Genomic DNA, 16,855 nt, shown 5'->3' with positions numbered 1-16,855 from the left:
GCCCAGGTTCTGTCTTCTGATATGGGTGCATAAATGGTAGCAAAAATCTAACCTTTGGTCATCTGGGTCAAGTGATGGATCCAGAACAAATGAACTATCAGTCCTTCAAGAGGGAGATCCTTCTGTAACTGGTCTGTAGGGAGAGAACCTCATGGTCTAGCAGAAGGGCCATTCTTATTTGGTTCATCGTTTTGCAATTTATCCTCCTGGAGATTTTTTTTTAACATGCAAAAGGGTCCTTTTGGCCAAAGCTGTGATCTGGGCTCTGATTCATACTTGGTATGACTACTGCCTGTACCACTTTCTACCAGTGTGATTTGGGACAAGTTTATGACCAACCTAGATAGCATAGTAAAAAGCAGAGACATTACTTTGCTGACTAAGGTCCGTCTAGCCAAGGCTATAGTATTTCCAGTGGTCATGTACGGATGTGAGAGTTGGACTGTGAAGAAAGCTGAGCGCCGAAGAATTGATGCTTTTGAACTGTGGTGTTGGAGAAGACTCTTGAGAGTCCCTTGGACTGCAAGGAGATCCAACCAGTCCATTCTAAAAGAGATCAGTCCTGGATGTTCTTTGGAAGGACTGATGCTGAAGCTGAAACGCCAATACTTTGGCCACCTCATGCGAAGAGTTGACTCATTGGAAAAGACTCTGATGCTGGGAAGGACTGGGGGCAGGAGGAGAAGGGGACGACAGAGAATGAGATGGTTGGATGGCATCACCGACTCGAAGGACATTAGTTTGAGTGAACTCCAGGAGTTGGTGATGGACAGGGAGGCCTGGCGCCCTGTAATTCGTGGGGTCACAAAGAGTCGGACATGACTGAGCGACTGAACTGAACTGAACTGAACCTATGCCTCACCCACCATTCTTCTCTGTAAGATGACAGGAATAATCAAATTCCAGACAATGTTTTGAGAGGATCTCATTAATAAACACATTTAATGCCATATAACTGAGTTTAATATAAGCACTCAGTTGTTTTTTATTTTGATTAAAATGAAACAGCATTAGATTATACAAAGAGAACACTGAAATTAACGTGACTTTAGGATTCTCCTTCCCCACAAGGCTTTGTGGTTCTGCCTTAAATGCCTTGATTCATTAGCATTTCACAGCTTAGGGATTGTAGCTTTTTAAAATTTGCTTTTAATTTTTGAAGGAGAAGGTTTGTCAATCATTTCTTGTTCTCACCATGTATAAAATGTTAAGTCAATCTAGAGCTTGTTGATGCCTGGACACCCTTGGAAAATGTTAGTTTATCTTCATTAGGAATCGTTTTCTCCTAAATATTACCTAGTCCCTTTTCCTATGTATAACTTGTCTCTTATGTCTATCTTCTGTCATTTTGCAGAAATGATTGCAATCCTATGCCTCGTCCACTGTGTAAATAATATTTTCAGAAATCAACATGATTAGGAATAAGAACATTTCTTTCAATGATCTTGCTGGAAGTTTTCATAGCACCATTCTTCTAAATAGTATTTACCTCATTTGTCCCTCTTCTTTTCAGCTAGAAAGAAGGCTAATGTTTCCATTTCACAAATGTTACAACTGTAATGAATTCTCCAAATCATGAATTTTTCTAAATATTCTTTAGTTTTATGACAGAGCTGTAGATATTTAAATATGAGTTGCATAGTATTATCTACCACAGGAGAAAATCATACGCCTTCCTATTGTCTTCCACTTCTTAATTATCTAACCAATTTGTAGGAGGGGAAACGTTTTCACCTTACAAATCAAGCATTAAAACCAGCATACATTTTCTGTTTAATTTTGTAGGACAAATGTTTTCACTTTGCCTCAACTTAATTATTATTCATTTTGAATACTTGACTTTTATGAGTATGCATCAGGCTCTAGAGAATATAAAGATGAACTTTTCCTATATTCAAGGAACTTAGGACCCACTATTATGATGCAATCCGTCTTCCCCTTCTGCTAAGGTGTTCATGATCTGGCTTCAGCTTTCTCTTATCACTATTCCCAAAGCCTCTGCAACCCAGCTATATTAAGATGCTCACATTTCTACAAATGATCCATCTTTTCTAACAATCATACTTCAGAATATGTCTACAATTCTCCACCCGAAAATGCTTTTTGAACTTCTGTCACATATAAAACACTCTATTAGATGTCCAATACCAAAAACACATTAGACAAAGCTCCCAAAATGGAAATCTGACAAGGAACTCAAAGGTAAATATTCTGTTTTCTGGGTCTGCATAGGAGCAAGTTCCTTACAAAGAATCTAAATATAAATTGAGGCTTAAGGCAAAGTCAAACTATGGTAGGTTTATAATTTATAAGCAAATCCATGAGAGAAAAAGGAAAACAGGAATTTCCGGTCCTCAAAGAGCTAAAAGTGTGTACATATCTCTTGATTTCTCTCTAACATGGAATTGCCAGCTCTGGTCAGCAGGGCCCTAGTGTCCACTCATCTGCAGTACAAAAGACCTTCTCAAAGGAAAGAAAGCACTGCCTATTTAATATCTGTCTTCTTCACTGTATTGTAAGCCTGCATGGCATGAGTTATAGCTTGTTCGATTACCACTGTGAACCCTGAAGATATTGCCTGACACAGAGTATGCACTCAACACATATTTGATAAGTGATTAGTAGCCAAAGAATCAAAATAATTAGAATTCAAACCCATTTTTTTAGACAAAGGGTCCAGGATTCATAGAAAGGCATTTTGGTGAGAATGTGAGGGTAGTTTGGAGAATGGCCAGAATTGAAGGTTTGAGCCAGAGCAGTAAGCACCTAATTGGGTACAAATGGAAAGTCAATCTCAAAAGGAAGTCAAGTCTCAGATTCCAGAGGCTTCACGTGACATGTTGGGAAATGGAATTTCATCATGAGGACATTGGCGTCACTCAAGAACATTAAGCCAGATTGCCTGATTGGTCCTTTTAAAAGATGATCTGGAGGAAATAAATGATTGTAGGGACAAGATTCAAGGCAGAGACAAGAGTTAGAAGGCTATTATAATCATTTCTGTAGGGAATAGATTTCCTACAGAAGTAAATTTCCTACAAAAGTTCCTTTTGTAGGAAACTTTTTTAACAGTGAGGATACCAATGTAGAGGAGTAAGGACATATATAAGATTTTGGTTTCAAAGGCCGGGAGTTTGCTAGGAAGGACTCTAGGATCAACCTCAAATGCTGCCTTAGGTAATTTGCTGCCATCCACTGAGATGAAAAAGCATGAATTGTGAAGGTGTTTGAGGATGAAAAGAGGATGAGTTTCAATTCTGACCTGTGAGTTTGAGACACCCATGAGATATTTAAGAGAAAATGTCAAGAGGCAAGAGAATATAAAATATGAATGTAAGTGCAACTTCTGGGCTGGAGATGAGGAACTGGGAGTTATTAGCATATAAGTGACAACTGAAATCACAGGAAATTTCCAGGGAGAGTAGAAAGAATAAGAAGAGAAGGGGTCTGAGAAGTGAACTCGATATTTAAGGTGCAAGTGAAGAAGCAGAGCCTGCTAAGAAGATTGACGAGAGCCATCACTCTGGCTGGAGGCAAACATACAAAGATGAAACATGAGTATAGACCTTGTGAATAATTTTTAGAAAATAAAGCCAAAGGAAACTTTAAAATTCAAGTTAATCTTTTCATTCCTAATAGTAGGTGTGGAAAATATGTTTAATCACTGCAAAATGACCACTTTTCTGTACAGAGCCACAGGATAGCTTGGTTTGAAAGAAATTTTAAAATTGCTTCATAAAATAATGCCCTTGTTTAAAACCAAAATGAAATGTACATAGATGTGAATGGCAGAAGAAAAATTAGAGTAAAGTTTAAAAAATGAAATCAAGAGAGAATTCCTAGAATTTTATATCTCAGTTTATTGCTAACAGGAAACAAGGTTTCTGGGTCAGAGAACAGATAAATTCTTTACTTACAGAACAGTCTTCACATTGGTCCCCCGTGCTCCAGGCTCACACAGGGCAACAGAAGAGAAGCCAGATGTGTCCTCCACATACATGAGTTTGTATCACAGGACAGCAATGGGGGAATAATGCATCTCAGAGCTTATGTAGTACAGCTGTGCCTGCTGCCCATATTCCCCCTGGAGACGGAAAGAGAAAGACCTTAACCTTCTAAAGTGAACAAGTTCTCTCTGGGGAGGCAAAGGTCCCCCTGGATTATTATCCTTAGACTGTAAGCAGATGGTTCCAGGGGAGATATTTCTCAGTCTCTCAGGAAGTCTCTCTCTTTAATTTCCAAGTCTTCATTCAAACATCCTTTAACCCTGTGCTTAGTCGTTGAATCGTGTCCGACTCTTTGCAACCTCATGGACTGCAGACTATCAGGCTCCTCTGTCCTCAGGGGATTCTCCAGGCAAGAATACTGGAGTGGGTTGCCACGCCGTCCTCCAGGGGAATCTTCCCAACACAGGGATCGAATCCATGTGTCCCGCATTGCAGGAGGATTCTTTACCTTCTGAGCCACCAGGGAAGCCCTCCTTTAACCCAAATACCAGCAATATTTTTCTCAAGATGCCCCGACCAGGTATAAACATGAACATATTCACGTAGCATTGTTTCTCATCATTTATCTGGAGTGCTGGACCCTGAAACACTCCTGGATAATTATATAGGGTCAGAAGCTAGCATCTCATTTGCAAAATGGAAACCATCCTCTTATGATTTTGCAAGCCCCAGCTGACAGAATTTGCTAAGAAGGGTTCTAAAGTACAGTAAGTCAATAGCAGAGCTGGAGTCAGTGACCATGAGATGATGGATTTTACATCCTACTAGCTCAAAAGGGCTATGATGCCTAGAACAAGGAATGGCATCTCCACTAGATTCATTTTTTTTTTTTAATTTTAAAATCTTTAATTCTTACATGCGTTCCCAAACATGAACCCCCCTCCCACCTCCCTCCCTACAACATCTCTCTGGGTCATCCCCATGCACCAGCCCCAAGCATGCTGCACCCTGAGTCAGACATGGACTGGCGATTCAATTCTTACATGATAGTATACATGTTAGAATTCCCATTCTCCCAAATCAGTAACATCAAAGATCCGTCGAGCTTGAACAACATATAATCTCTATTCATTGCCAGTCTCAGCGCCAGATAGAATGCGTCACTTTCTCTTCTCTGTTCCCACAGCAGTTAGTGTTCATCTGTCAGAGCATTTTTATTATAATTATCTGTTTCTTTCATCCTCATTTTTCCATGCATGAATACTTGATGGGATAAAACGTCTCTTGAGCACCTAGGACCTGCAGTGTTAAATGTGGTGAGAAATTCCAAGAAAACAGTTACATCTTTTTTTTTTTTTCCAGTTACATCTTTAAGAATGCTTATTGTTTAGTATTTTGTACATTTTGAGGTATGGTCCTCAGCCATATAAGTTAAAAGAGAGAGAGATGATTAGCCATCAACAGAAGGGTAGATATTCTCTACTAAAATATGTGTATCTTTCAAGAGAATGAGAAAAGGAGGGTTAATGTTATCTTAGTCTTTGAAGGAAAAGGTGGTATAAAATACAGGGTGGCGGGAAGGAACTGGAGAGAATTAGGTGAGGTTTGATACTGCAAACCGTTACTCTAATACTCATTACAATGAATCAAAAATCTTATTTTCTTTTTCCTGTATCTCAGTCTTTAGCTATTTTATGCTGAAGCCATGTGTGGAAATGCTTAAGAAGAGTTATCAGGATTTAAAAATAGAAAATAATTTCCTTCTAGTTCAAACTTGATTGTTTTAAATTGTCACTCAAGCAGGCATCTGAGTGTTGAACAAAATCAAGAACTTCTGCGGTATTTTCTCCCCAAGGAGATTTAAAAAAATACTATCTATTACTTTCAAGAGAATTAATTAACATTTGTAAAGGTCTTTGGTATAAAATGCAATATAAAAAGAATAGAAATATTCTGATGGTACTCATAGAGTAGTAATTTTTTTTCCCTACATGATCATTAGGGGGAAAAATGCAGTTGTCTAGACATTTTTAGTGATGTATATGAAAAAGAGAATAACTTATTGTTCAGTTCTTATAAAGGTATAACAATAGATGTTCATAATGTAGCATTTCAACATGTATTTGACCTTTTCTTGATAAGAATACAAATCTACTTTAAGATTACAAGGGATAAATTTCAATGTGCTCTTTCTATAGTCTGATATCAAAATAGTTCAAAGCTGACATTTTAATCATACTTTAAAAATAATTGCTGATCAAAGTTTAATGTAGCAAATATTTTTCTCAAATCAAATGTTTTATCTAATTAGGGAATGTTCAGACAAATATCACACTTTCTACCCGTGAAATATTAAAAGCAGCAATCCATTGACTGCCTGAGTGATTTCCAACTTAGGTTTTATGTACATTTAGACTATAACAGATACAAAATATTAATGGTGATGCCCACATTCATCATTACTACGTCCACGGCCACTACTTCCACTCATTTATAGGTCATTTGAGTCCAACATGGATGCCTCTGGAATAGACAAATGTGTCAAATATGGTAAGTGAAGTCATTGATTTTGTTCAAAGTGTAGCAGTTTTCCTTTATAAGGTAGTTTTCTTTTTTATTATGATATCTCTATTTTTCCCAATATAAAATCAAACTATTGTTTTTTTTTCCTATGTAACATTTTCCTTTTCTTTTTTTAATAGTTCTATTGCAAAGATCAAGGACAGATGTAATTCACAGATTAGCAAAGACTGCAAATGACAAGGACAGACTAGGAAGGTCGCTTTGATTAAAGCTCACCCTTTATAAGTTCCTTTAGTAAATTTCTTATTTTTGTGTAGATTAGAAGTGCTGCCACCTTCATGGAATACATCAGCTTCCTGCCAATAGGTCATAGTGCTAAAGCTACCTGAAAAAAATCATCCTGGCCTGGCTTGACAGATTTGTATGTATGTGTTTGTTTCATATTTTATTTTCTCCTTGTTTCTCTCTTTTCTCCAGTACAGTGCTCTTAATCCACGTGAATCTTGGGACATGTGGCACCCCACGCTGGTGGCTGAAGCTTTGTTTGCAATTGCAAATATATTCAGTTCCCTGCGTCTGATCTCACTGTTCACTGCAAATTCTCACCTGGGACCTCTGCAAATATCTCTGGGAAGAATGCTCCTGGACATCTTGAAGTTTCTGTTCATCTACTGCCTTGTGCTGCTAGCATTTGCTAATGGCCTAAACCAGTTGTACTTCTATTATGAAGAAACAAAAGGGTTAAGCTGCAAAGGCATACGATGTGAAAAGCAGAATAACGCCTTTTCAACGTAAGTCTCATGGACTTTTCCCTTGGAAATGTCGGTAGAATTTAAAGGGTATTTACATTTTGAAATTGAACCATGACAAGTGGTTGCAAAGAAACACTGTGCTCAGTGGGGAAAACAGAGATATCTACTACATCTAAGTTTTAGTAAAATGGTCTTTTCTTTTAAATGAGCTCATATAAAAGATAGCTATGTATACTGTTTTATAAGGTGGAACAGAGCAAAATTCCCTGGTGGTTCAGTGGTTAGGGCTCCATACTTCCATAGCAGGGGCCATGGCTTCGATCCCTGGACAGAGAACTAAAATATCACATGTCGTATGGCACCACCAAAAAAAAAAAAAAAAACAACAACAACAGCAGCAGCAGCAACAAAAACATTGCTGAGAGAAATTAGAGAAGACCTAAATAAATGGAGGGGCTTCCCTGATACCTCAGTTAGTGAAGAATTCACCTGCAATGTAGGAGACCCACGTTTGATTCCTGAGTTGGGAAGATCCCCTGGAGAAGGGATAGGCTACCCACTCTAGTATTTTGGGGCTTCCCTTGTGGCTCAGCTGCTAAACAATCTGCTTGCAACATGGGAGACCTGGGTTCGATCCCTGGGTTGGGAAGATCCCCTGGAGAAGGGAAAGGCTACCCACTCCAGTATTCTGGCCTGGAGAATTCCTGTATAGTCCATGAGGTCTCAAAGATTCGGACACAACTGAGTGACTTTCCCTTTCACTTCAAATAAATGGAGAAATATATTTTAAAAATATAAAATGTGGAGTGGAAAGGAACCTGTGTCTAGTGACGGCGTACAAGCACGTTAACAGAGAGAATTTATGGAAAACCAGTCATGGAAGAAAATCCAAATGCTTTTCAATCTTTGCTCAGGTGTTTTCCAGATACTGAAGTCCCTTCACGTGTCTCTGTTATTCCCAGGTTCCCTAACACAAAGTCTAAACATGGGGAAATAATTCAAACTAGAGACCTCAGGCTAACCTAGGCCATGATTCTGATGTGCATAAAACTCTGTGTCCTTACAGCTGATGAGCGTCATGTCTGGTGTCAAGCTTCTGTACTTCTCACAATCAGGCTTGCTGACAGCACACGTTCATGGCCACGGCATTTCAGGCTCACATAGCCCTAATACGTTCCTGTGTCTACTTCCTTCCCACTGTGATAAACTGAATTAGCGGATGAATTGGGAAGTTAGGTGGTCTTCCTCTCCACAGTAATCACATGAACACATGGTCATTTGGAAGGTGTCTTTGAAAGTCAAATGGCCCTTCATTGGCCATTCTAGAATTTTATGTAATCTAAAAGAGTGCAGTAATTTCTCCAGTGGGAGGAAATCAGTAACGTCCCATAAACTAAATTACTTTTGGTTAAAATAGTCTTCTTGGCTCAGTTCTGTATTTGTTTTATCTGTGATCCCAGTATTTAAAACCTCACTCTAATCCATCAACATCTGATTATTTGCACATAAGTTTTCATTGCAGTCTTAGCTGCCTCAAATCCATTCAGAGATAGATCTGATACAAACCACGAATCATAAAGAAAAAAAGTCATCGCAGCTCCACCTTGTCACTTCATCACTTGCTCCAGCCTCTTTATTCTCCTGAGCTTAAGCAGTTTCTCCCGTCCACCCAGCTTGCCCTGCTTTGTCTTCTTCCTCTTGCTCTTTTCTCACCAGTTCAGCAGCAATTCATTGAAACCCTTTGCAGCAACATCTCGGTAATGAATGGCTTTGGACTGTGTCTCAGTTTTAATATCAGCACTTGTCTTTTTCCATTCACTTATGATCCTAGACGTGGCAATCTGCCCCTGGCAATAAGGATAAGGAATTCACAGTCGTAGATCCCACCAACCTCTGCTTCTTAGGCTCAAATTCTGCCTGTAACAAAGTTCCTGGATGTTGTCTGCCTGCTGATTGGCCTTCTGGATTTCTGATGGAAAGAGAGATCCTTTTTCCATGCTCTATCTTTCACAACTCCCTAGTTACTCTGTGCTGTGTGCTCCAATACAGACTGTTTGCTAAGACCACCCTGTTGATATTTGCAGTCACATCCTTCTGAATCCATGCTTTGTCTTCCAGAAAAAACTTCCACACAGCCCTTAGAACTGAGTTTCCTCCTCAGGTCTTGTTTAATTCAGGGAACACCTGTGGTTCCAAGACCCAACCCATTTCCAGACATCTTATTCATCTGCAGTTAACAAGGGTTCTACCTAATCCCATCCTAATTTATGATCCATGAGATTCTCAGAAATCTGCTTGCTCTGTTACTGGTTTTGTGGTAAATGCTAATCTGTGTTGTGTGTGCTTGTGTTTAGTCGTTCGGTTGTGTGTGACTCTCTGTGACCGCATGGACTATAACCCACCAGGCCCCTCTATCCATGGAATTTTCCAGGCAAGAATACTGGAGTGGGTTGCCATTTCCTTCTCCATAGGATCTTCCCGACCCAGGGATCAAACTTGCCTGTCCTTCATGTCCTGCATCGACAGATGCTTTACCACTCTGCCACGTGGGAAGCCCCAAATGTTTACATATTGTGAGCTCATTTAAATATGTGTCTAGGAGAATATGGCTAGAGAATCTGATGCAAAATATTTAATATAAATTTTCTTCTAAAATCAAACATGTTGAATAACTTGGCTTATGCATTATTTTAGCATATGCTGACCAATGACTTTGCTCTATTACCATGAAAAGCAACCAATAAGGGCATATCAGTCAAAGATTATAGGTTCAAATCATTCAACACCAGTAAATCAGGTGTTCTACCTGAATTTTTCCCCAGAGAGCAGATGGTAAATCTGCGAGCAACGAATTATTTTTGTTCAAAGTTACAAAGAGTAACTAGTATGATTTCTTTTTATTTTGGCCATGCTTCATGGCATGCATGATCATAGCTTCCCAATCAGAGACTGAACCCAAGTCCCCTGCTTTGTAAGGTGGATTCTTAACCTCTGCACCACCAGGGAAGTCCCACAATGATTGCTTTTCAATATTAATCTGCCTTACTAACTATCCTTCAACCCTGTTCCGCATCTCTGCAAAAACTCATCTGATAGATTTGGCCTTATGTGTCTAAGAGACAACTTCTGTATTCAGTTTACACCATTAGCACAGACCTTTCTCCCTAAGATCTGTAAGTCCAACTGTCTTTTGCACAGCTCTTCATGCAAATGTCCTAAACATCGAAACCCAATCACAGAAAACTCATGAGAGTCTCTCAAAACATTTTTCTTCCTCCTCCTCAACTCCTTTTCTTAGTCAATGCTACCACAACCCATCCAGATACTTAAATCAAAAACTAGATCCCCCCCGTCCCCACACCCCTGCCACGCACAGTCAGTCTGCACATGTCTACTGCTGCTCTTTTTCATCTCGGGCCCTCTTCCCTTGCTCACTCCCCTCTGCCTAAATCCAAGTTCCCTGGCCCCTGGTCCCTGCCTTCCTTGACATGTCTTCTGTCCCGTTGCCTGCATGATCTTTCTAAACCAAAATCTTGACACTCCTGTATTTAAAATATCTCAATAGTTTCTTGTTCCTTATTGGATTCAGTCAGATTTCTTAGCTTGACATACCGAGTCCTCAGAGGTCTGCCCCTGGCTTCCTTTTCTAGCTTCATCTTTTCTCAATTCCCCAATAACACATTACTCTTCAACATCTTCTAATGGGTTAAGCTGTCCCTAAAAAGGTCATACTATTCTCTCATCTCAGAATGCTCTTGTTCTGCCCTCTTACTTGGCGAAGTTTTATTCTGGATTCCAAAACCCATCTCAGATGTACGTTTTCCGGATGCCTTTCTGATCCCCTCCTGACTGTGAGCTCCCAGTGGGAACAGGCTGTGATCTGCCTTCTGTGTCTCTCCATGCATTTGCCCACCAGCAGGGGGGCCCTTCTTCTACTCCTTTAATGGTTCCAGCTTGTTTTCTCTCTGATGTGGATAGAACTACATGTTGCTAAAAGACACCAAATGTTTAGTCACTGAAAGTAATCTGCATACAATTTTAAATCAATAGTCTGGGTAAGAGGCTTGCTTTCTTATGAATACGGAGGCATGGACTTCATGACAGATATTTTCTCACTAAGAAAAAAGCCATTAATGTTGATTGGAGCTGCATTCCTGATAACTGGAACTGGCCAACTGAGGTCATACTTTGTTTTAATATATTTTATTTCTTATAAACTAGGAATGAAACAAGTCAAATGTCTTGTATTCATTTATATTTCCTCATTGGTTTCATCTCAGAGAATAGAGGAAAATTCAGCTGTGGAATACATGACTCCCCTCCCCCCGCCCCCCACTTGTTCTCTTTCTCTTGTTATAAGTATTTAACTGGGGAGCAAGCTTTTTTTCAGGAACTGAAAGATAGCCTCAAGAAGCAGGAGACAAAATATTACCTTTAGGATGGAAATGCTATAGGAGTTGCCAGATTTTAGTCTTTAACCAAGATGTCATGCTAACTGTGCTTTGATTAAGTGTGGCATTATCCTGGGCTTTCTGTGCTTATCTTTCCATAGAATTAGGAAAATATTGTCCCATAATGGCAATCTGAAATGTGATGTAGCTAATGGCTCATCATTTTATGGGCAATGTTGTTATCAATAATTATGAAAGCAGTTTTAGAAACAATGGCTTTGAAATATTAACTTAGATTGATTTTTTAATTCATGCAATATGAAAATTAACTAAGAAATACCAGTGTCCTGATACCAGGGTCTTGATTCATCTAAAAGTACATATATTTTGGTTAAGTGGAACTATTCTGCAAATCTTACTTCTGATTCGTTCAACTGAAAAAATGAAAATAAAAATAAGAATGAAATTCAGAATTAACCATAAAATGTCATCTTATTTTGAATTTTCTTGTTTTCAAATTTTAATTAAATATGTAAATAAATGTTTTGCCAAGAGTCTGCTAATATCCTAATGATGAATAGTTCTTATTTGCTGCTGCTGCTGCTAAGTCGCTTCAGTCGTGTCCGACTCTGTGCAACCCCATAGACGGCAGCCCACTAGGCTACTCTGTCCCTGGGACTCTCCAGGCAAGAGTACTGAAGTGGGTTGCCATTGCCTTCTCCAATGCATGAAAGTGAAAAGTGAAAGTGAAGTCTCTCAGTCATGCCCGACTCCTAGCAACCCCATGGACTGCAGCCTACCAGGCTCCTCCATCCATGGGATTTTCCAGGCAAGAGTACTGGAGTGGGTTGCCATTGCCTTCTCTGAGTTCTTATTTAGGTAGAAGAAAATCAGAATTATTTAACCATTACAATCCATTTACTCTATATCCCTTTTTTATTTGAATTTTTTTTTTTTACTTTTCTTTTTTTTTCCTTTTTTTTTTTTTTGAATTTTGACTTAGTGTTGTTTTTAATGAATGTTATTAACATTTAAGTCATTTAAAAACAGGATCTTATTTTTTCCTTTTTTCATCCAATATGATACGGTCTAATCTGCTATGAAACTATAAAATGTTGTTGGCATTTGTCCTAATTATATAGCATATTAAGGAAATTAAAACTGATTCAAGAAAAAAAAGAAAAACCATCAGAGATTCCCCATAAAGCTTCCAATATAAACCGCATTTATACAAATTATAATCACACCTCTCATACATATAATTATTAAGCTAAAGGCATTATGCATGTGACATATTATTAATATATGGTAGACAGTAAAACTGAAAAACAGCCTGTAGATTCCGGAGTTCAAATCACATCCTTTTCAAGGATCATTTAAAACCCAATTCATATGCAAAATTTTAGGTCTCTATTTTGTTTTCCCAAGATATTATTCTGTATTTTTGCTTAAGTGATTATCAGATTTTTTATAGTAACTGCTATGAGATTTATGTGGCAACATTTTATACAATTAATTATATCATTCATGTAACTTTTCTCTGAACTGCTATTGAGGTTAGGAAAAAACCAGTTGAATTATACTTTATATTCACAGTGAGAATGTACACTATTTAGGAAGAACAACATCATTTTGCATTGAAGCCAATGATTCTGTGATTAATCTTAGAATCTGTCCTTAAAGCTACTGAAAATAAAGAACTCATGGCCTTGGGTCAATTCTGAAAGTTTTCAAAGACTAACTTCTAGTGGCCTTTGTCTGAGGCCAATAAATTATATTAAACTTTCCCTGATATTGTTAGAATCTGACATCTGATTGTCCTTTAAAAGTATGGCAGAAACCAATATAATATTGTAAAGAAATTATCCTCCAGTTAAAAAAAAATAAAAAAAGAAATGGTACAAAAATGAATCACAAAATCTGTGAATAAATCTTAAGTGTCAACTGTATTAAATGATTACATATGCAGTTTAAAAATAGGATGGAATTAAAATAAATGATACATTTTCAAAAATTAAAAAAAATATTCTATATGGTGAACTCTTCCCAATGTACGTCCCAGCTGACAAGACAAGGTCTGATTGAGGTTGATCACATTAAAGCCTTTAGGATAATTTGCCCCGCTGAGAGTCCAACAGCATTAGCAAAATAATTCAATAAGGAACCATTACATTTCCTATCCTATAATTAAAATTTTATTATACAATTAAACATATGAAATGGTTTATGTAAAAAAAAAATTCAGAAAAGAAATCCTGAACACCAATTAAGGCATCCTTAGTGGGATTATCCTGGTTATCCAGATGAGAAATCCATAGATTGCATCAAGTAATAGGAGTTTGTTACAAGAATCCATCACAGGATTATATCCATTAGATTCTCAGAGGAAGGGCTGACCTTAGCAAGAGCTGGACCTTGGAATTTTTTACTCTGAGAATCGATATTAACATGACTCAGCTACTCCACATTACTCTCTTCAGGGTTTACTATTACCTGGCTTATTTAGTCTCTATTCTGTTTCTTAGTGTATACTATCTCAAAACTTTGGCTTCCTCATAATTCCAGGGATCCTGTTCTACATCGTGACTTCTGTCATTTCAGTGCCTTCTAACAACTACCTCATTCTCTTGCTATAAAACGTTCACAGAGAAGAGATCTGATAGTTTAAACTCATCTTTCCATGTCAACCCATACCGCTGGCCTCACGTGAATTTGCTCTCCTTGGAGCACTTAGCCACTGAAATCCTGCCTCCTTAGTCACCATGCCAAGCATAAGATACTTTTTGCTTTTGTTTTCTGGAGAAGGAAATGGCAACCCACTCCAGTATTCTTGCCTGGAGAATTCCAGGGACGGTGGAGCCTGGTGGGCTGCCGTCTATGGGGTCGCACAGAGTGGGACACGACTGAAGCGACTTAGCAGCAGCAGCAGCAGCAGCTTTTGTTTCACAATGTAACTACAGTCTTGTTTTGACCATTTCTCAAAGACTCTTAATTCTGTTGTCTTTTATTATATTAAGGTGTTATAATGGTCCTACTGAAACAGTTCTTCATTTGAGTTCAGACACTCTTCATCTTTTTCCATTTTGGGAGTAAATTAAAAAAAATTTTTAATGCTCCCTGAAATATTAAAAAATAGAAAATTTGATTATCTGAGCATTCAGAGACATCTTGTCATCTTACAGGATTTACTCTGTGCAACTTTAATTGTAAATGTGGAAATCCATAGTGATAATACTATTTCAGTCCTTTTATAATCAAAAAGGAAAAATCAGGTAAAAGTACTTGTATTTTTCAAAGACTAAGCCTAAGGATCTATAATTTGTCAACTGTCACTCAGTGCCTTGGGACAGAAGTTTGCAAACTTGTTATGAAAAGGAGAGGTAGTATATATTTTAGGCTTTGTAGGCCATCTGTTCTCTGTTGCAATTAGTCACCTCTGCCATCGTAACAGAAAAGAAACTGTAGACAGTAGATAAATGAGTTGGTATGGGTGTGCTTCAATAAAACTTTATTTATGCACATTGAAATGTGAATTCATTTAAAATTTTCACATGTCATGAAATATCACTCTTCTTTTGATTTTTTTCTTACCATTTGAAAAAGTAAAAACAATTAACTCAAGGTCATATAGAAACAGGCTACAGGTCTGATTTGTCATCGGTAGTCCAGGAAACTAAATAGCTTTCAAAGCTCTAGGGAAAGTTAGGTACACATTTGCGCAGATTAAGGAAACAGTATTATTGGATTCTTTTTATTAAGCTTATTTTAAATTAATCAAATATAACCTAATAGTAATCATATTCTACCATTCAATCTTACTGTATAATGGTTCTATTAATACAGTTATTAGTGTCATTTTATCTTTATTCCAGGTTATTTGAGACACTCCAGTCCCTGTTTTGGTCAATATTTGGGCTCATCAACTTATATGTGACCAATGTCAAAGCACAGCACGAATTCACCGAGTTTGTTGGGGCCACCATGTTTGGGACATACAACGTCATCTCTCTGGTTGTCCTGCTTAACATGTTAATAGCTATGATGAATAATTCTTACCAACTTATTGCTGTAAGTTGAATCACTCCCCTCCTAGAATGTGTTGTTAGTTATACTCCACCCTATTATAATTGGTAATACAATCTGTAACTGCTATGAATGAAACAAATCAGAATTATAAATGGACAATGTGATGTTTATAAGCACTTTTACCATACTTGGCTATATACTAATTTAATTTTTCATATTACATGTGATTATACTAAATCTAACCTGCGAAGCAATCATTGGCTATGGCAAGCAATAGGTGAGGTATGGGCTATGAACAGGCAACTCATCTCTATATAATGCCCTTTGGGTTTTGCATTGTCTCTCACCGTCTAATCTACAATCTTCATAAAAGCAAACTCATACCAGCTTTGCAAGGTACAAGTGCTAGCCCAGAGAGGAGTCTGAGTGAAAAAGCACAGGATTTTGTTTCTTAAAGCCCAGAAAAAAGTCATTGAGGAATAACACTGAATGCTGCAGCGGAATATACAATACCGTATGTGTTTATTTGAAACTCTAGAGTGCAAACAGCTTAGCTTATTTATTCATTCATTCAATAAAATCTTACTAAGCTCTTATTCTGTTGCCAGGGATGGTCCTAGGAACTAGAAATATTGCAATGAATGAGAACAACAAAGCCCTTTATCCCTTTGAACTTGCATACTAGTGATCTGTGTCTGTGGCCATTAGAAACAGTGATAGAACAAATCTGTATTGGAATATATATCTTAAGACTTAAATATATATCTTAAGACTTTCATATGTATACTTTAGACAAGTAGCATCTTATAAGAATAACTATAGGTTGCCCATTTACTCCATAAATAACTGCAATTATATTGCATCTTTGAGTCTATTGGTAATTCTCTGGGATGTCATTATTGTTATTTTGAGAAACAGCACTCCTAATTTTAATTAAACTCTCTTTATGGAAGCAAGACGCCTGTCACAGATGAAAAACTGCCTAAGACATTAAGAATAAATGAATTTTATTTACGAATTCCCAGACTGAAGTATTCCCACTGGATATACTTCGGCCCCGGGCTTTCCAGGTGGTGCAGTGGTAAAGAATCCACCTGCCATTGAGGAGATGCAGGAGAAGTGTGTTTGAACCCCGGGTTGGGAAGACCCCCGCGAGAAGGATATGGCAACTCCAGTATTCTTGCCGGGGAAATCCAGTGGACAGAGGAGCCTGGAG

At 37.9% G+C, this 16,855-nt stretch overlaps 1 protein-coding gene across 2 annotated transcripts in view; it reads left to right on the top strand.

The window, feature by feature from the left end:
* The window catches only part of TRPC4 (transient receptor potential cation channel subfamily C member 4), a 211,806-nt gene that overhangs the window by 181,181 nt on the left and 13,770 nt on the right, over positions 1-16,855 (top strand). For both annotated transcript variants that reach the window (XM_018056677.1, XM_018056676.1), the window contains exons 6-7: positions 6,948-7,261; positions 15,486-15,681. In XM_018056677.1, coding sequence (XP_017912166.1) covers positions 6,948-7,261; positions 15,486-15,681 — 510 coding nt within the window. The remainder of the gene's footprint in view (positions 1-6,947; positions 7,262-15,485; positions 15,682-16,855) is intronic.

The sequence above is a fragment of the Capra hircus genome, chromosome 12 (assembly GCF_001704415.2).
Source record: "Capra hircus breed San Clemente chromosome 12, ASM170441v1, whole genome shotgun sequence".
Lineage (NCBI taxonomy): Eukaryota > Metazoa > Chordata > Mammalia > Artiodactyla > Bovidae > Capra > Capra hircus.
Note: the sequence above shows the minus strand (reverse complement) of the source record. Positions and strands in the feature narration are given on the sequence as shown.